General features: G+C 33.6%; 1 protein-coding gene across 1 annotated transcript; it reads right to left on the bottom strand.

Annotated features, from left to right (window-relative positions):
- Positions 1-2,156: 2,156 nt before the first annotated feature.
- On the bottom strand, positions 2,157-16,470 carry LOC138331270 (4-hydroxyphenylpyruvate dioxygenase-like). Its single transcript, XM_069278786.1, is given in 13 exon segments — positions 2,157-5,882; positions 6,373-6,495; positions 6,710-6,826; positions 7,218-7,280; positions 7,282-7,290; positions 7,649-7,811; positions 8,268-8,345; positions 9,685-9,878; positions 13,334-13,416; positions 14,269-14,419; positions 15,515-15,577; positions 16,275-16,301; positions 16,405-16,470. Coding segments are annotated over 13 exon segments (1,149 nt in total). The 5' UTR covers positions 16,408-16,470; the 3' UTR covers positions 2,157-5,807.
- Between the last annotated feature and the right edge of the window lie 2,661 nt (positions 16,471-19,131).

Genomic DNA, 19,131 nt, shown 5'->3' with positions numbered 1-19,131 from the left:
TCTTTATGTTATTACGCTATACATTAACTTTTAGCAAAATTGAATATACATTTAAAGTTCTGATCTGATTAAATAAAATTATCTCTGAAATTTACCTTGTAGAATTTTAAATAATGACCTCGGGCTACGCCTTCGGTTATCATTTAATCTACTTGCGCGATAAAATATAATATGGACCATAATTGATATATATCATACTTTGTATGTATTACTACCAGATAGAAAAAAATATACCATTTTTATTGATATTTATTCGTAATGACAGCTTAATCACTGCATTAAATTAGGACAAGAAGGTTTACACAACAAAACGAATAATTTTCTCTGTATGTTGTCTTTTGTCGTGACGATGTCGTGTAAAGGTGATTGATAATTTAATTAAAGGCCCACTACCTTACCGAAACGGCTTTTAATTCTTAAAATGGGAATGTAAAACAAGATCGATAATTTTGTAGAGTCGCAAAAATTATTTACTTACCGTTAATACAACATTTATCATCACCTTCTGAACGATTTGATTACAATAAATAAAATGTTTATTTTCATAACGCGGGTCGTATTATGTTTCCCGCCGTCGTCCTAAATACCGCACGGTAGTTGACTATCACTGTGCCAGACGGCAAATCAACGAATTGACTCTCCACTGTTTTCATATATTACGCAGGAAATCTTGCATGTTTGGTGTTGAAACCTTATTTTAGGTCATCGGTATGCATTTTCTGATGTTATTAATGTTTTTTAAGAAACCTTTATATTTTGCTCCGGAAAGGTAATGGGCCTTTAAGAAAAGTGCAAACATAATTGGTTTGACATCCCGATACTACAGAACCTATTTCTGATGATGGAACGTAACTCTTTGTAATCTTCCCGATGAAATGACGTAAGCGCGGGATATCATATTTTAACGTCATTCCATCACCAATAGAAAGAATAGTCCAGCCACAAACGTTTTCAGGTATCACGTGCTACAAAAATTAATTTTGATAGAATTCTTGTAAGTCTTGTAATACACTGAAGAAAAACACTGTATACAAAAAATATGTATATTCTTGAATATCTTTTAAGTGACAAAATATTGAAGGGGATGTCTAGATCTCTTATTTTTAAATTATTAACCTTCTGATTATCTCTTTTGGCGAGCAACCCCAGCGTCGGAGATGTATGGGTGGGTATCACCTACTAAGGCACTGCCAGACGATTGGGTATGGGTGAATGGAGTCAATCTGGATACAACCTACTGGTCAGGAAGCTACAAGATGAACGGTTTCAGTAGTAGGTATACGCCAGACCAGTACACTGCTGATTGCGCACTTATACGCGATGGATTACTGTATGATGAACATTGTTTGGTTACTGACAAATTTGTTTGCGAGAGGACGGACTTATTATAGTTGTTCAAAAGATTCGGCTATATCAACGATATGGTATTTCCAATTTTTGGAAATAGGAATATCGAAGCGAAATAAAGTGAATATTATAAGCAGGATGTGATTTTAATTGATATCCGTTTCGCTTAACTGACTCTATTGCAAAGATTGACTTTCGTGTTGAAGCAAAACAAAACATCATAGTTGAAACGCATACCTTTCCATAACTAGCTATGAATGGCATTCAATATCTTATTAACACAAAGTTTTATAGGCGTACCAGGATGTACATTTATCGTTATGATTTACCTTGGTATAAGTATGTGTCGATACAATGCATATACCAATTATAACCGTCGCAATCAATCAGAAGATAGGCAAGGCTCTGTTTCATGAACAATTCATCAATTTGAGGAATTTCCCCATTAAGCATTACAAAAGTTAAGTAAAAATCTTAAGTTAAGGAGTCTTCATTAAAATTTGTAACGATTTCCTATGGAGAATTCAAATTTAAAGGATCCTTTAATTTTAAGCAATGTTCGTGAAACTGGGCCCTGCTTACATATTGACTCCTAAATAGATCAGTGTTTATCACTATCAACGTGTATCCGGATTCCAACATGAAGAGCCAAATTATATTCGAACTTTAGCCTCTTCAATTTAAGCCGATTTTTTAACCGATCCAGCAATCCTTTCGCCGGCTGTCGAATTGATCCAGTTTCACATCGATTAAAAAATGACAAAAATGCAACTTTAAAGTGATACAGAAATAAGAAAGTCGACACTGTCCATGGTAATCTCCGGTTTTATTTCACACCACAAAATGAAAATTAAACGTATGTTCTTTATCATTTGATGATATGAACACGTGTTTTATTCTATCGATCAGTACCACAAAATAGAGTGTGTTAATTACCAATGACTATATACACAAATACACAGGATACCGATGTTATTTACAAAACGTTGAAAACATTACATAACTTACAATTGAAAAGAAAAGTTTTATTTTTAAAAGGCCAAAAAAATAATATTTTCCTCCACAATTATTCATGTGAAATTTGCGTTTTTTCTGAACTTTGTATTCCTTTATCCGAATTTTGTTTTTCTTTATATCAGTTTTGCATTTCTTTATCTGAATTTTGCACATTTTGTTCTAAATTTTCACCTGAATTATTTTTATCAGAATTCAATTTTTTTGCAGTTTGATTAAAATCACGGAGAAGCTATGATCACCGGAATTAAAATTTTTTTATTAATTTTTTTTTCGCAGCTCATTAAAATCAGGAAGGATCTCTGATTAGAAAATACACATCCAAACTGGCCTACTTGATAAGGATTTATAGACCTATTTTCTGTTGATATCCAGCACAAGTCAGATTAGCGCGTGTATACTTGTAACAAAAAAGCAACATATATATTTGACGATATTGAGAGTTATTTTCTGGAATAAAGGTCAACATTCTACCTTTTCAATGTATCCTCTTAACACTGAGTGTTGAAAACCAAGGGGAAATATAACTGTAAGCAAGACAAAGTGATTTTAACATAGCCCCCTCCTTTGTTGGAGGAAAGTATCATAAAATACCATTTGACACACAAACATATTCAAAAGTAATTCAAATGAGTTTTGAGGAAATGAGATTCATAAAACTAATTAGAGAAGTTCGAATGCACATTGGCAATGCGCAATCGATTATCCTAGCGCATCGATATCAAAGAGAAATTTCGCCCAAAGAGAAAAAAAATCAGGAAATCTTCTCACAAAATTAAACAGTGTATTGTAAATGCAGCTAAACACAAATTAAACATCAATATATTTGTCATTAAGAAGGAATGTTTACCATACCACAGCAATTTGATTGTTTCATAAACATAAAAACTTACTTAAAATACCAGAACACCTTTTACGAGTATCTCTTGTCATTATTTACATAATTCAACAAAAATTGCTTGTATCCGCTAACATGAACATTATAAAGATGAACCTAAAACATTCGATCATGTCTAAATCATAACAACAACCATTTCTATATAACGTTAACCAAAGGCCTACAGAGCAGAATACAATTCGTGTAAAGCAAAATATGTTAGATAACAATCTGTGACTCCAAGGCTGCCTCGAATATTTCATGCATTTTCGAGACATTGGGGTTTAAAGCATTCACCAGTGGCGAAGTGCATTACCAAGCAATATGCAGTGAAGAAGCATGCAATAGCAAAGGGGGTTTAAAAAAACAAATTTACAAAGCGCCTTATGAAAAGGAAAGTGAAACATATATTTATCAAGCATGATCAAAAGAAAAAATTTCGTGAATTCTGGGATGTCAAGCATAATTAACTTGTAAACAAAACAATCAAAAAGCGTATTCTCTTTGACATTTACGAAAATACGTATTGTAAATAGTTAAAGTCCAAAGAACTTTGTATAATCTGTATCGAAAAATTTTACCTTCCACTAACACAAAAATCTCTCATAAAAGATCATGTCATTTCTTCTGCTATTCATCATTTCCATCCTTCTGCAACATCTAAATGCTTTAACAGTTTGTTCCATACAAATAAGATTAATTTCTATGGTTGTTCGACCTGGCATGGGTGTAACGGGTTAAAATACTTCATTCAGGTGTACAGAAATTTGATAGGAATGTCTCTATTTAAGTCTACAGTCTTCAGTCTTCACAAGCTGCCATAGGGCTGCATGCCTCACCTCCATTTCACGAACCTCTCACAAGCTGCCACAGGGCTGGGTTTACTCAGGACTCAATTTATCAAGTTTCCTTATTCTCTATTATTTAGACGTGAATACCATTAAATTTGGTTCTGTTACAAGGATACGTCCAGATATTGGTCTTTATTTCAGTTTATGTTGCATTTTGACAAACATTCTATCACATAACACATGTCATTCAGAGCTATCAGAGTTACTTCCTTTTAATAAGTCAGTACTGACAACCTCCCTTCACTTACTCAGTACTTAAAGAGTGAAAGCAAGGGAGGTAAGTATGATAGATTAGAACGAAAACATGTTGAACTAAGAATAGGATATCCAAACACTTTTTTTTCGTAAAACACACTACTGCTATCATAATTTTTCCAATTTAGGAAATATATTACTTAAGCTAGGAAACTTGATACAAATGATACCAGATTACAAACGTACATGCACTCATAAACCATCTTTTATGATGTAAAATATATACAATCAGTGTTTAAATTCAAGCTAAATAAAAGTATTCCTTATATTTTTAATAGTCATTTGTGTTTGTTCAAAAGTTTCTCATTGCCATGCAAAACATACTTAATATTTTTTTTGATAACAATAACATTATTGTTGTTTAAAAAAATGATAGCCTTTTATACGATTTACAGAACTAGCTTAAACTTTCGGTTTTCTCTATTTTCAATTCAGATACGATAATGACATACCAAAAATAAGTTTGAGTTTCTTTTCTCATGAATTATCGTATAATATGTCTGATGAAGAAATAAAATCATTAACTTGTGAGAAAGTTACGTAAATTTCTGGTGTAAATATAATGTAATTAACTTGTGGAAAAAATGAAGTAATTGTCTATCTCATTTAATGACGTTATAGTCGGTACCAGAAGTTTATATGGTTAAAAAACACAAAAAAACGAATACCATATACCAGACGGAAACCCTCGTGTAGATCTATAGACATATCACTCACTATTAATGTTATTTTTACTCAGCTAAGCAATACTGTTTTATAGTGTCACATAAATTTTTACATTATATAAACTATTTTAAAATGACTTAGTTTTAACACAACCCAGAAGACACATAATACCGTCGTGATTGTTTTCCAATGGGATAAAGTCAGTTCTAACAAAAACATTAACATACAACCGAATCAGAATAAAAAGTACAAGATAATTCTCAAAAGCATTATTAGTAATACTGTATCGGTATACAATGGCAAAGAGGAAATGTTTAAAGCATGGTCATAAAAGAATATGTCTATCAAAGATGATGTGTTCAAAGACACAAAGGAAATGTTAAAAGCATGGTCATAAAAGAATATGTCTATCAAAGATGATGTACTCAAAAGACACACAGGAAATGTTTAAAGCATGGTCATAAACGAATATGTCTATCAAAGATAATGCATTTAAATGCTGAATCTATAAAGCAAACCGATCCAATTCCCAGCAAAACAATTATTAAATCTACGCAATCTTGAAAGGTTGATTTCAAAATTTACACTAATCGTCATAAAAATAACATTTTGATATCTGAATAGTTTGAATGTGCATAAGAAGGCGAAAGCCTGTAAAAAGATATGTGACATATTTCAATAACATTCTCCCTTCTCACAGTCATCATCGTCATCATCATCTTCAAATAATCTTAAGCATGACGTCAGCATGATCCGATGACTACAACCTTAGCATGACGTCAAGACAAATTGTAATATCAAAGATTTCCCCTTTCTGCTTGCTCCAACTCAATGGCTTCAAACAATGACTTGAAGTTTCCAGCTCCAAATCCCTGAAAATGAAAACAATTCTAAAATTAACTTCTGAAGAAATGAAAACTTTCAAAAATTATTTCTTCATGATAATAATATAAGTCAAAATCGCTAACTGGAGGAACTAATTAAATTATGCTGACGCATGATATTCTCTTGAGATATACCTGTTGATATATACAGCTAGACATTCTCATGAGATATACTGCTTGACATTCTCTTGAGTTATACAGCTTGACATTATCTTGAGATATACTGCTGGACATTCTCTTGAGATATACTGCTTGACATTCTCTTGAGATATACTGCTTGACATTCTCTTGAGATATACTGCTTGACATTCTCTTGAGATATACTATTTGACATTCTCTTTGGATATGCTGCTTGATATTCTCTTGAGATATACTGCTTGACATCCTTTTGAGTTATACTGCTTGACTTTCTCTTGAGATATACTATTTGACATTCTCTTGAGATATACTGCTTGCCATTCTCTTGAGATATACATACATCGTTGTTGTGTCGTTGAATCACCTCCAAGAAAAGGGTTGGTCGGTCCTGCATCATCCGGGTGAAAATCTGCAGCAGGTAGCCATTCTCATCAAAGTCAACCAGGATACGGAGTTTCTGTAGCTGTTACAGAAATACATCTTAATAAGTTAAATCTAAGGGAGGTAACCATTCTTGTCAAAGTCAACTACAATACAGAGTTTTTGTAGCTTTGTAACAGAAAACATCTTAATCAGTTATTTATAACTCATATCATGACTTTTTTCCCTCGAGAATTATAAATTTTAGGCAAAACGCAAATGATTGCATTTTTTAAAGATGGCGTGGCAATACGTACAGTATCCATATTTTCAGTGACCTTGATATTGGAATGCTTTAACCTCTCTCTAAGGTTATCGTAATACTTCATAGGGATCTCTAAAAACTCCTGTCCTCTTTCTTTCATACGTGATACCTAAACAAAAAAATTATAATGACATAGCAATATCTTATTAATCTACTGGTTATGAAAAGCAACATAACAACACAAAATATTAGTTTAATATCTATTATATACTGTTTATGTATGTAACTGGGTGCAAGTAAATCACTTATCTTAAAAATAACGTTTTTCTTTGAATGTATCTTAAAAATAACGTTTTTCTTTGAATGTTTTTAAGATCTCCAATTTCGATAAAAATGTAATTATACAATAAAAACATTATTTCTATTATTTCTTTCGGCATCTTTTTCTTTTATAATCTGATGTTAATAAAATATGATCTATTTAATAAGTTTCTTATCTTAATACTTTTTATCTTAATCGAGTAAATTAAATCAAAATTCCCCTGCCTTGACAAACTTACAGTTTCAATGATATTGTTTGTATTCATAGCAATGTGTTGTACGCCGGCTCCACCGTTAAAATCCAACATATTCCTGGGAGAAAGAAAGATAACCACGAGTTGGAAAAGTGTATAAAGGTCATATAAACAAATTATTTTACAGTAATCAGAAGCAAAATTATCTCCCTTTGCAACAAAAACTAATAATAAATTTCGCCAAACTAAACTTCGACGGGAGATAAATTAAGAGGAAACAATTTGGGTCCCAGATTCGCTTTATTGTATTTTTTTAATTTCAATATTTTCATCAATATAGTGGGATTTAATTAAATACACAGTTTAATGCATTCTAGTGTTGCCTAGCAACAGGCCTGTCAACCAGTAACCAGTATTTATGCTAAAATGACCGCTATCCAGCAATTTGATAAACCTGCAGACAAGAGTATTTTTACCTGGATTTGACTCTTTCTCCTGCCGGAAGCTGGCTCATTGATTGGCATTTTGATAGTTTCTTCATAGTTTGTCACGACGATTGACCGTAAGGCCGAGTATTCAGTGTGAATTTGTTTGTCGTCAACGGACCAAAATCTATGGAACATCAAATTTCTTTCATACCTATCAAAGAATAAAAGGATGCATTTAGAGAAGACATGGATGTAGTATCATGGACTTTTCCGATTTTGAGCACACAGACCCCAGAAAAGTGTGCAAGCTACAGATGAATAGGAGGTTGTCTCAACTATCATTTATGTTGAAAATGGTCCATAGATTCCCAATTTTCTTATTTCCTATACTGTTTGAAGTATCTATAAAATGTTTTCCTAACTGCAATTATTAAATATCTGTTATTACAACATCATATTTCTCGACAAGAAATTATAGACTTTTCATGGTTTTGTAGCAGATGTGACATTACAGTATAATTGCAAAAAAAATCAAAAAATCATTGCACATCTGTTGAGGTTCATTTTTGTATATTTGAATGATACATGTAGTTACCGAGTGACGCTAACATTTATTGTCGTTTCGCTGAATGTATACCAAATAGGTCTAGAGATCTAAATCACCTACCATTCGGCCACAGATACCATATCATCCTCTGGCTGGTTCCCTACGATGTGGTCGATGAATTGAAGGTTCGTCTTAGGGCTGAAAATAAAATGAAATAAATAGGAAAAATGGACAGGATGTCTTGGTCGAATTTATCTACAGCATCAGCAGCTTGTTTTGTAGCTTTTGTCGATGAAAACCGCTGCTGTAAGCAAAGTAATTTTCGCAGCAAATATTTTCATATTTTAATCCGAACTACTTTTTATTGCAATTCAATTTAAAGATTCATAATCTTCTGCAAAGACGCGAACTTTAAAGGCACGCAAAAATTGCTTGGTTTACAGAATAATGTGTCCAAGTGTTGGTCTGTAAGATTCACTAAAAAAATAAATGGCTTTGCCAATTTGCATTTTAAATCGGGATTTAAAGTAAGAAAGCAATGAAAGTAACACATGCAAAATAGTATGGAAGATCATCAAAAAACTATTCCATGCAAATTCCTACTGATATCAAAGGTATGCAAACGCTTTTATTTGCAAAATTAATTCTGCTTTGTGATCCGACCTCAGGTAACGAAAGATTAGTGTGAGTATTGAATTATTGATGGAAGGTTTAAGCAGTGGGCTATGTGTCCAAAGAGTCGGTTCTTTATGGTTGACCTATAGTTTCAACGTCAATAAATATATTGGATATACAAAAATAATTATATACATACGAACATATTACCACTGGATGTAAATATCTTAATATATCTATTAGCATGTACTGTATATTGTGATACTAGTACGGAAACAGCCATACATACTGATTGATTATGATTACACATATGTTACTGAGAATATATAATTATGTTGTCGTGGATAACATGCATATAAATGCTAATAATTATCAATTTACATTCAATGACATTTTTGTTAGAAACACGTGAAAATCACAAGTCGTTTGCATTTTAGATAGTAATATAATGTTTTAACATACATGTACCTGCAATTAAAGTGATAAGGGGAAAACATAGTTCATATTATAAACAATCCATACCCTTGTAAGTAAGGTAAATCATTTGTTTTCTCCTTTTTGATAAGCAATCATTTTCATCTTTTATGGGAAAAATATTTCTTATAAACTTCTCAAATGTCTGAATGACCATTCCACTAATGCAGAGAAAAACAATGGCACGTTCAGCTTAGGCAATGCAGGAGGAAGATTTTTGTTTTTAAACATTTTTGCGGAGATAAAGATTTGCTAATTCAAAACTGAATGCACAGGGAATATCATTGAATTTAATCGTAAATGAATTGTCTCATATATCAATTCGCAGAGAGAAACTTTTGCAACTTTACCTTGATCGTGATATTGTTGAAAATAAATTGCACACTAAAGAAAGTTTTTTAATAATTCAAAACGTTGTGGTATAAATATTATCATAACTGTTACTTACAGGATATCGTTGAGTGGGTCTTTGAATGTGGCAGCACGATACCCGGGTAGGAAGACACCACTGTATCTAGATCTGTCCACAAACGTATGTGTTGTGTCTCCGTATGTCTTCACCATTGCGAATTTCACAGTGCCTCCCTCGTCAGTCTCTTCCCATGGTTCTTTTACCACGATAGCACCACGTTCTACGGCTCTCTGTTGTGGTCAAACAAACATATGCTTAATGGTCTTTACAACTGCAAAGTATTACCTTCCTCTGGTATTTAAAGAATTGGAAAGGAATGGAAAAAATGTCAGAAGGAACACATTCCTAGTATTCAATACATTTTATTTCATCCGATCAGCGTCATCCGAGTAAGCCAAATAAAATAACCATTTATCAAGTTCATCATATCTGATCCCACAAGGCAAATCGTCAGAGATCGTCAGGATCAACAGCAAGTGATTAGATCGGCATGACATGCCATTTATCCATCAATAACCAAAGCAGGACTTGTGTCCCTGACCTCAGCAGATGTAAACAGTATAAGTACCCTACAGTAAACAAGGTGTTCACTAGTCGGTTGGGAAATCTGTAGAGACCAAGTGCCTACAAGAGACTAGTGGGGGCAAAGAACCTTGTCAAGGACCAAGTGAGAACCAAGAACCTTGTAAAAAACTGAAATGGGACCATGAATCTAGTCAGGACTCAAAAACCTTATCAAGAACTAATTGAGTACTAAGAACGTAGTCAAGAACCAAGTGGAAACCAAGAACCTTGTCAAGGACCAAGTGCTGACCAAGGACCTAGTCAATGACCAAGTGGGGACAAAGAACAAAGTGGTGACCAAGCACAGCTTGTTAAGAACCATGTGAGGACCAAAAATCTTGTCAATGACCAAGTGGGGACCAAGGACCTAGTCAATGACCAAGAGGGGACTAAGAACCTAGACAAGAACCAAGTGTTGGACAAAAAACTTGACAAGAACCAAGTAGGGACTAAGAATCTTGTCAATGACTAAGAATCTTGTCAAGAACAAAGTGAGGACCAAGAACCAAGTAGGGATCAAGAACCTTGTTAAGAACAAAGTGGGAACCAATAACCTTGTCAAGAACCAAGTGGGGACCACGAACCTATTCAAGTACTAAGTGGTGATCAAGGACCTTTTAAAGGATCAAATTGGGACAAAGAACCTAATTAAGAACTACAGTAGGTAGGGACCAAGAACCGTGTCAAGAACTGAGTGAGGGACCAAGAACCAAGTAGGGACCAAGAACCTTGTCAAGTACTAAGTGGTGACCAAGCACAGCTTGTCAAGGACCATGTGGGGACCAAGAACCTAGTCAAGGATCAAGTGGTGACCAAGAACCTAGTCAAGGACCAAGTGGTGACCAAGAACCTAGTCAAGGACCAAGTGGTGACCAAGCACAGCTTGTCAAGTACCATGTGAGGACCAAGAACCTAGTCAAGGACCATGTGAGGACCAAGAACCTAGTCAAGGACCATGTGAGGACCAAGAACCTAGTCAAAGATCAAGTGAGGACCAAGAACCTATACAAGTACTAAGTGGTGACCAAGCACAGCTTGTCAAGGACCATGTGAGGACCAAGAACCTAGTCAACGACCATGTGAGGACCAAGAACCTAGTCAAAGATCAAGTGAGGACCAAGAACCTATACAAGTACTTAGTGGTGACGTGACCAAGAACTAAGTAGGGACCAAGAACCTTGTCAGGGACCAAGTGAGGACCAAGAACCTTGTCAAGGATCAAGTGAGGACCCAGAACCTAGTCAAGAACCAAAAGAGGACCAAGAATTAAGTAGGGACCAAGAACCTTGTCAAGTACTAAGTGGTGACCAAGCACAGCTTGTCAAGGACCATGTGCGGACCAAGAACCTAGTCAAGGATCAAGTGAGGACCATGAACCTAATCAAGAACCAAGTGGGGATCAATAACCTAGTCAAGGACCATGTGGTGACCAAGAACCTAGTCAAGGACCAAGTGGTGACCAAGAACCGATACAAGTACTTAGTGGTGACCAATGACCTTTTCAAGGACCTATTGGGGACAAAGAACCTAGTCAAGAACTACAGTAGGTAGGAACCAAGAACCTTGTCAAGTACAAAGTGGTGACCAAGCACAGCTTGTCAAGGACCATGTGAGGACCAAGAACCTATTCAAGGATCAAGTGAGGACCAAGAACTTATACAAGTACTTAGTGGTGACCAAGGATCTTTTCAAGACCAATTTGGGGCAAAGAACCTAATAAAGAAATACAGTAGGTAGGGACCAAGAACAGTGTCAAGGACCAAGTGGTGACCAAGAACCATGTCGAGAACCAAGTGGTGACCAAGCACAGCTTGTCAAGTACCATGTGAGGACCAAGAACCTAGTCAAGGACCATGTGAGGACCAAGAACCTAGTCGAGGACCATGTGATTCCAAAGCTAATACAATATAAATGCTAGCCAGATCACCCACAAGGCCAAATACCACAGCATGCAATGCACTACAGATGACATAGCAACCCTGGGTCTGGTTGCTCAAAGCGTGATTAGTTTAGACACTTGATTAGTGAAATTAGTAAAAATCACATAAATTTTGGTAAAGATTTGAAAATTGTCGTTAGAAAGATTTGAAAATTGTCGTTAGATTGTAATTAGCTAATCACCCTTCGAACAACTGGACCTAGGTGGTCAAGAATATAAGCGAACAAAGGTCAGGTTATATGAAGTTTAAGAACTCTAGAAATTGAAGCTATTGATCAATCTCAAATAATAAAATGATAAAAGCCGAAGTGTTATTCTACAGCAGATAATGGTTATCAATACATGTTCCATAATATGCAAATGAGAATTTTATGTTCAAGCAACTTTACTCCATGTTTATCTTGAGAGTCCTTTTGAAATGTACAAGAAATAAAATCCATGCACTTGGGAAAAATAATGAATACTTGAATTATCTATGCATGCTCTGTTACGTATTCCGTCTTTGCATATTACAGAGATACATGTACATCTCCCTTATGGGTAGGTATCCATTGTGATGTTATTTCTTTGGGAGCGCAACTCACATCGTTTTCTCTGAAAAGTATGACACTACCCTGAAACACATGTTGTCACAATCAATATCTACCCGCAAGGGCAGATAACTCGTTAATATGCAGGTACAGAATACTTGCCAAAGCATTGAACAGAATGCCGTTTTTCAAATTAACATTCAACAATGTATTAAAAACCATCTGGTTTGATGATTTAAGTTCTGAAAATCATTCTAATGAACAGACGAACATGTATGCCTTAAAGTCTTTTTTTTTAAAATCAGGTTAATTGATGTAATTATAATGAAGAATAATTTAAAGACAATCCAAAACAGATTTTCGTACAGTAATGTTGCGGGTGAAATTGGACTGTCTTAAGTGACTCCCTTGTAACAGTCCCTTGGAAAGTCACATAAGACAGTCTCGACTGTAAATATAATGTTTTTAGAAGTACTTCCAATATTCCTTATGAGCTCTAATTTGTTCACTTTGTAAAATTAAAATTTATGCATTAAATGAATTGTAATTCTTAAGTTTTTGTGGTGAATTACATTTCAAAAACTTGTCTTGGTTCATCGGTATAAAAATTATAGCACTTACAACATAAATGCATAAAATGTGAATAACTTACCTTGAAAATAGCATCCAAATCTTGAACCTCAAAGGACACATCTTTGACACCATCTCCATGCTTCACTAGGTGATCGCCCATCTCTGAAATTAGAATAATAAATGAAATAACAGAGAAACAACCATTAGAGCATGTAGTATTATTTATATAATACTAGGAGCTTTTGAATAAACATTTATTTTTCCCCATTCAGCATTTTAAATATGTTTCCATCAAATAAAGTCCTACAATATTGAACTATAAATTCCACTAGGTTTTGATACACAAGCCAAATTGTATTGAAATTGACAATTTGTGACACTGAGAATCTGTTCTTATTAAACAGGTGATTCTCATACAGAGGTGGTCACTAAGGCAGGTTTTACGGTCTTTATACACAGGTTAAATTGTGTTGATATTGGCAATTAATTTTGGATTCTAAAAAAATGATCTTATTAAGCAGGTGGTCTTTATACACAGGTTAAATTGTGTTGATATTGGCAATTAATTTTGGATTCTAAAAAAATGATCTTATTAAGCAGGTGGTCTTTATACAGAGGTAGTCACCAAGGCAGGTTTTACTGTAAATTTAATAAGTCTTTATACACAGGTTAAACTGTGTGGAAATTGGCAATGGGAATAATTCACATACCATGTGATACCCGATAACGTTTATGCGGACTAATATTTCTAATGGTGATAAAATGATGTGAAAAGATAATATCCCAGGCTAACGTCATTTCAGTGAGAAGATTACAAAAATTTATGGTCCATCACCAATAGAAACAATAATCCCGCACAAACCTTATCAGGTATCATGTTCTATGTTTGGAAACCCTAAGAAAGTGACCTTATTAAGCAGGTGGTCTTTATACAGAGGTGACCTTATTAAGCAGGTGGTCTTTATACAGAGGTGTTGGCTAAGCACACGTTTTACTGTATAAAGCAAAACAGACCTTTTGGTTTGTTGGGTTGAAGTTGAGACTGGAACACAAAGATAATCTTGTTTTGGCGGACAACATGTGCAGCAATGTCTCGGCTTCCGGTTTCAAGACCCTTATAGGCCAACAGCTCAAAGCCCAGTCTAGCACAGTAGTGGGATGCTGCCTAAACAAAAAAGAGGAAAAATCAGTTACAGTGATTTGCTCCTTCTTATTGCAGTCTGGATAATTTATTGGTTTTTTTATGAAGTTAACAGGAAGATAGTACATATTTGCACACTGTATGTGCCCTGACCAAAGATTTCAGGCTCGTATACAAATCAAAATACATGTAATCTATTTATTCTAATACAATATTCATATCATCCTTGCTCTGTGAGGAGTGCTTATGAGGTTAAATATGACACATATTTACATGTGTAGGTTTTTATTTAAGATAGCTCTTCTAGGGATAGAATTTAATTTTTAAAGCCACTATCCATTTTCAACAAGTTGACAAAATTTCAACTTGCCAAAACAGTAATTTGTTTGCCGTTTGAAAATTGAAAATTAAGATTAAAATTAAAAGCAATCAAACTCATTGACATTAATTATATTTATTGTTTGTAGGTAACAATAAATGTTGAACATTTTTAGAGTCACTGTAATGTAGCGTGACAACAGTTTATTTTCAGAATTTGGCCAGTTGGCGAATGTTAATTTCGAACCCTGTCTTCTAAATAGAAAATATGTCACTATATTATATGTATATACAGACTAGCTGGTTTATAACTTATCTCATAATAGTGAAAAAAAATATCATTCATGTTTGTATGCATTATACCTCTCCCTATTTTGTTATTTAGTGAAAATCAATAAGATTATATCATTTAATATAAATTTGTATTAATTGCCATGCTTCAGGCTATAATACAAAATATACATGCATATATATACTTTTAACATAAAATATTACTAGATTTGAAATATAAATGTTTTGTATACGCATGCACATAGCCATGAGTGTCAACATACATGTATTTATAATCATGTATACGTTAATCTAATTAAATTTATTATGTACATTCACATTCTTGAAATTGTGGCATAATCTGTGTATTATAATAATATATATAACATTCTGATGAGGTCTATACATGGTTATATCGACCCTTGGAAGAAAAAAAATATTGACTGAAGATGTATTTTATAAAATACATACACGTATCTCTTTATTTTATTTAAACATGATAACATTTTAAAATCTTTATTTGTATCTTACCTGTTTGGCATTTCCAACCCAGAATGTGACATGATCAAAGCTGACAAATCTCCCTGATTCAGGCTGCAAGATATTATGAAATGTATACTGTACATGGATGCTTACTGTATAGTGAGTCCCTGACACGGTTGTAAAATGTTATAGTGTTTAAAATATACACAGATTATACAGTATACAACCATACATGTTTATCATAGACCTAAATGTAAAGCTGTGTATATACACATGTATATGTACATGTATGCATTTGCATATAAAAATTATTTACTTTATTGTAGTACAGTTAGTTAAAATTACTTATTTATACAACTTTCATTCATTATTCTAGATGAAACTGAAGATTAGCAAGGCCATCAACACACACACACACAAAAAAAAAGATAATAAATTGCAACATAAATAAAACATTTCTGACAACTTGTCCTTATTATTTCGTCAGATTGTATTATTTAAAAAATCGGATTAGGGTCAAAACATGGGATAAGGGCGACAACTCTTTTAAAACATTGTCATGCGTGCCAACGTGTCCTGAATTCGTTTAGAAATAATTAGACCTACTTCTACAAATACTTCTGCTGAAGAAAAATGAAAATCGAATATTTCATAACATATCTGATTAACTCAGTATTTCCGAATATCAACTCATGAAACATGTTGCCGGTGGTAATGAGACACTCGAATCATAGTTGATTGATCAATGTGAGACTAAAAAATCGTCCCAGATTATGTTAGCGCTGAAGGTTAATCGAATGACACATACCTTTTCGCCTTTATCTGTGTATGAAGTCTGAAAAGAATAAACAATACATGTATAAGTCACTTGGAATAAGCGTCAATGATGACTGAAATGACGAAAACATTTATGAGAGATAGAAAAACACTCCACTCACCATCTTGCCCTTGAACGTGTTCTGTTGTTGCCGTTTGTTACAATGATGCTGATTGGTTGACTGTTATTGACACACCTCCGTATTCACTAATGGTTGAGAAGCTAACAAAGATGTGTTGCTCACACCCCCTTTATCTATGTCTCTGTAGGCTTACATGTGTTTTTTTAATCACTGTTTGCATCGAAGATATTCTGCTCTGATAAAACTTTATAACTTTTTTTTCTAATACATGTACAAATGTAGATTTTTGAAATTGGAAATTGGAATTCCTGGAAAAATGGAATGTATTAAACCTCTGAGAAGTCAAAATTTTCTTGTAGACCTATTAAACTTTTTTTCTCATATAGATTTTTGGAAAAAGGAGTTCATACCATAAAAGAAAATGGATGAAAAAAACATATGTCCGTGTGCTTGTTTTTGAGCTTTTGTCACTCAAAGACACCTAGTTGACAAAATATTGGATTTTATGAGAATTTTGCCGTTTTGACCATATAAGATAGAGATTAAAGCCATAATTTCCTAATGAGGTGTTGATATGTATGAATGTTTGTAGAATCCATTTTCTAGTAGTCTTCTTTAAAAATATACCAGATTTGATCAATTAGACTAATATTTTTTCTCAGAATAACAACATATGCTATCCCTACCCCTTAAAGATGCTCCACCGCTGACAAATGGTATTTTTTCACTATCAAAAACAGGAGCAGACGATTAAGTATTTTTCTTCAGTTAAAAAAGTTACTTACTTTACACCATTACCACCATTGAAAAGTTTGAGCTTCTAATTTTACTTCAAGTTAAAAATATGAAAAATAATTAATTGCATCCCGAAAAAATTCCATGGCACTATATCCTATATGGAATGAAGTACTGATTGCGCGTGCACCAAAGGCGAAATAAATCATTTTATATTATTTTTTGTGTGAATTAAACATATATATACACGATTAAACACCAATTATTGTTCAAATGATGAATATCATTTATGCTCTGTCGGCGGTGGAGCATCTTTAATTTTGTGCTACCAAATGCACCATTTTCAGCCATTTTTGCCAAATTTAACCCTTTATAGAAAAAGTTCTGGTATCAAACTTTTGTTATCATTTTGCATATCAATAGTGAAACGGTTGTTTTTTCTAAATCAGGAAGAAAAATTGGGGGTCCGTGTGCTTACTTTTTTGCCCCATTTGAATTTTTGTTATTTTTCAGTATTTTAGAGTAAAAAATAAAAGTGCTCAAATTACCATTAAGTGTAAAAATAAAGTCACAAAAGTGTATCGTTTCACATATTATGCTCAATATTTTAATTACTACGAACCTAATAACGATTTGCAGCAAAAATTAGCTAAATACAGCTAAAAATGCAGGCGCAGTTATAATTTAAGTAAAAACAATTTCATTAGAAAATGGTAAAACTGTGGCTCTACTTAAAGCAAAAAAAGACACAATTTCAAAATGGCCGCCATATCGGCCATTTCTTAAAATCCCCGTATAAAAAAATCTACTAAAAATAGAAATGTAATTTTTTGACAAAATTTGCATCTGGCAAACAGATACTGATAAATTATATTTGAAAATCTCATAACTTCTTTGGTCTATGTTGAAACGAGACTTCAACGGGACTGAAACCTCAGAAGAATACATCCTTAAAGTTTAAAAATTATTTGTTGGTGTGCTTGATTTTGAGTTATTATGATAGCAACACGTATTTGACGTAAATTTTGATTTACACACGACGAACTAGTCTAAGCAATAAATTTTGATTTACACACGACGAACTAGTCTAAGCAATATTTTGCAAATTAGTTGTCTGATAAGTATTAATTATATAAAAGAAATAATATTCGCAAAATCGACAAAACCAATATAGATCTAGATTTGTATTTCCTAAAGAAAATATTAATATCACACAGTCAATCATTATTTTTTTCCTCAGAATACCTGTACGTTATATATTTGTTACTGTACCCCTACCCCTTAAATTTTGAAGATGAACACAGCTCGGGTTTTTTTTTTTTACAATTTTTGACAGATTCAACGCTTCACAGAAAAAGCTCTGATGACTAACATTTTGCGGTCCAAGTTGTTATTTCTAAAACTATCGTAAAAATAGGGTGTCAGTCATCCTCGATACTTCTAGGTGCGTACATAAATGAGCGTAGCTGCGTATGCCATGTAATTTAAGCACATAAGCACGCGCTATCATTTTTCTAAATACATGTATGTGTGCAAGTACATGTATTATTAGCTTCCCAAAAAGCTAAAGCCAAAAAAAGAAAAAAAAAAATGTCTGTTAAGGGTTACCCGACCGACCCTAATTTTTTACCCCCAACCCTATTTTTTTCGACTTTTCTACGAAAAAAATTACATAGTCGGGATTTCGATATCAGACTCCGGTTCCGGCCATCATTTTACAGTGGAAGACACTTAAAAAAGAAAATAGAAAAAAAATCCTTCCGACCGGCCGACCCAATTTTTTTGCCAGTGTAATCCTGAACAGACATTTTTTATTTCTATTTTTTTGCCGAAGTGGGATACGCGCATGCGTCATCATTTGTTTGGAAAGATTACGAAAATTAAACAATGATATGCTAATATTGCTTAACAATTTCAAATGTTGGTAATTAAGCCATGATCCGCGGGAGATTTCCCCCATAATGGTACAAAACATGGTCGCGTTCTTTGTAGTAAAACGTAGTAAAACAAGTCACGTGCTTACACCTCATT

This window comes from Argopecten irradians, chromosome 9 (genome assembly GCF_041381155.1).
Source record: "Argopecten irradians isolate NY chromosome 9, Ai_NY, whole genome shotgun sequence".
Taxonomy (NCBI): Eukaryota; Metazoa; Mollusca; class Bivalvia; order Pectinida; family Pectinidae; genus Argopecten; species Argopecten irradians.
The sequence above is the reverse complement of the archived record's forward strand: the minus strand, read 5'-3'. Positions and strand labels throughout refer to the sequence as shown.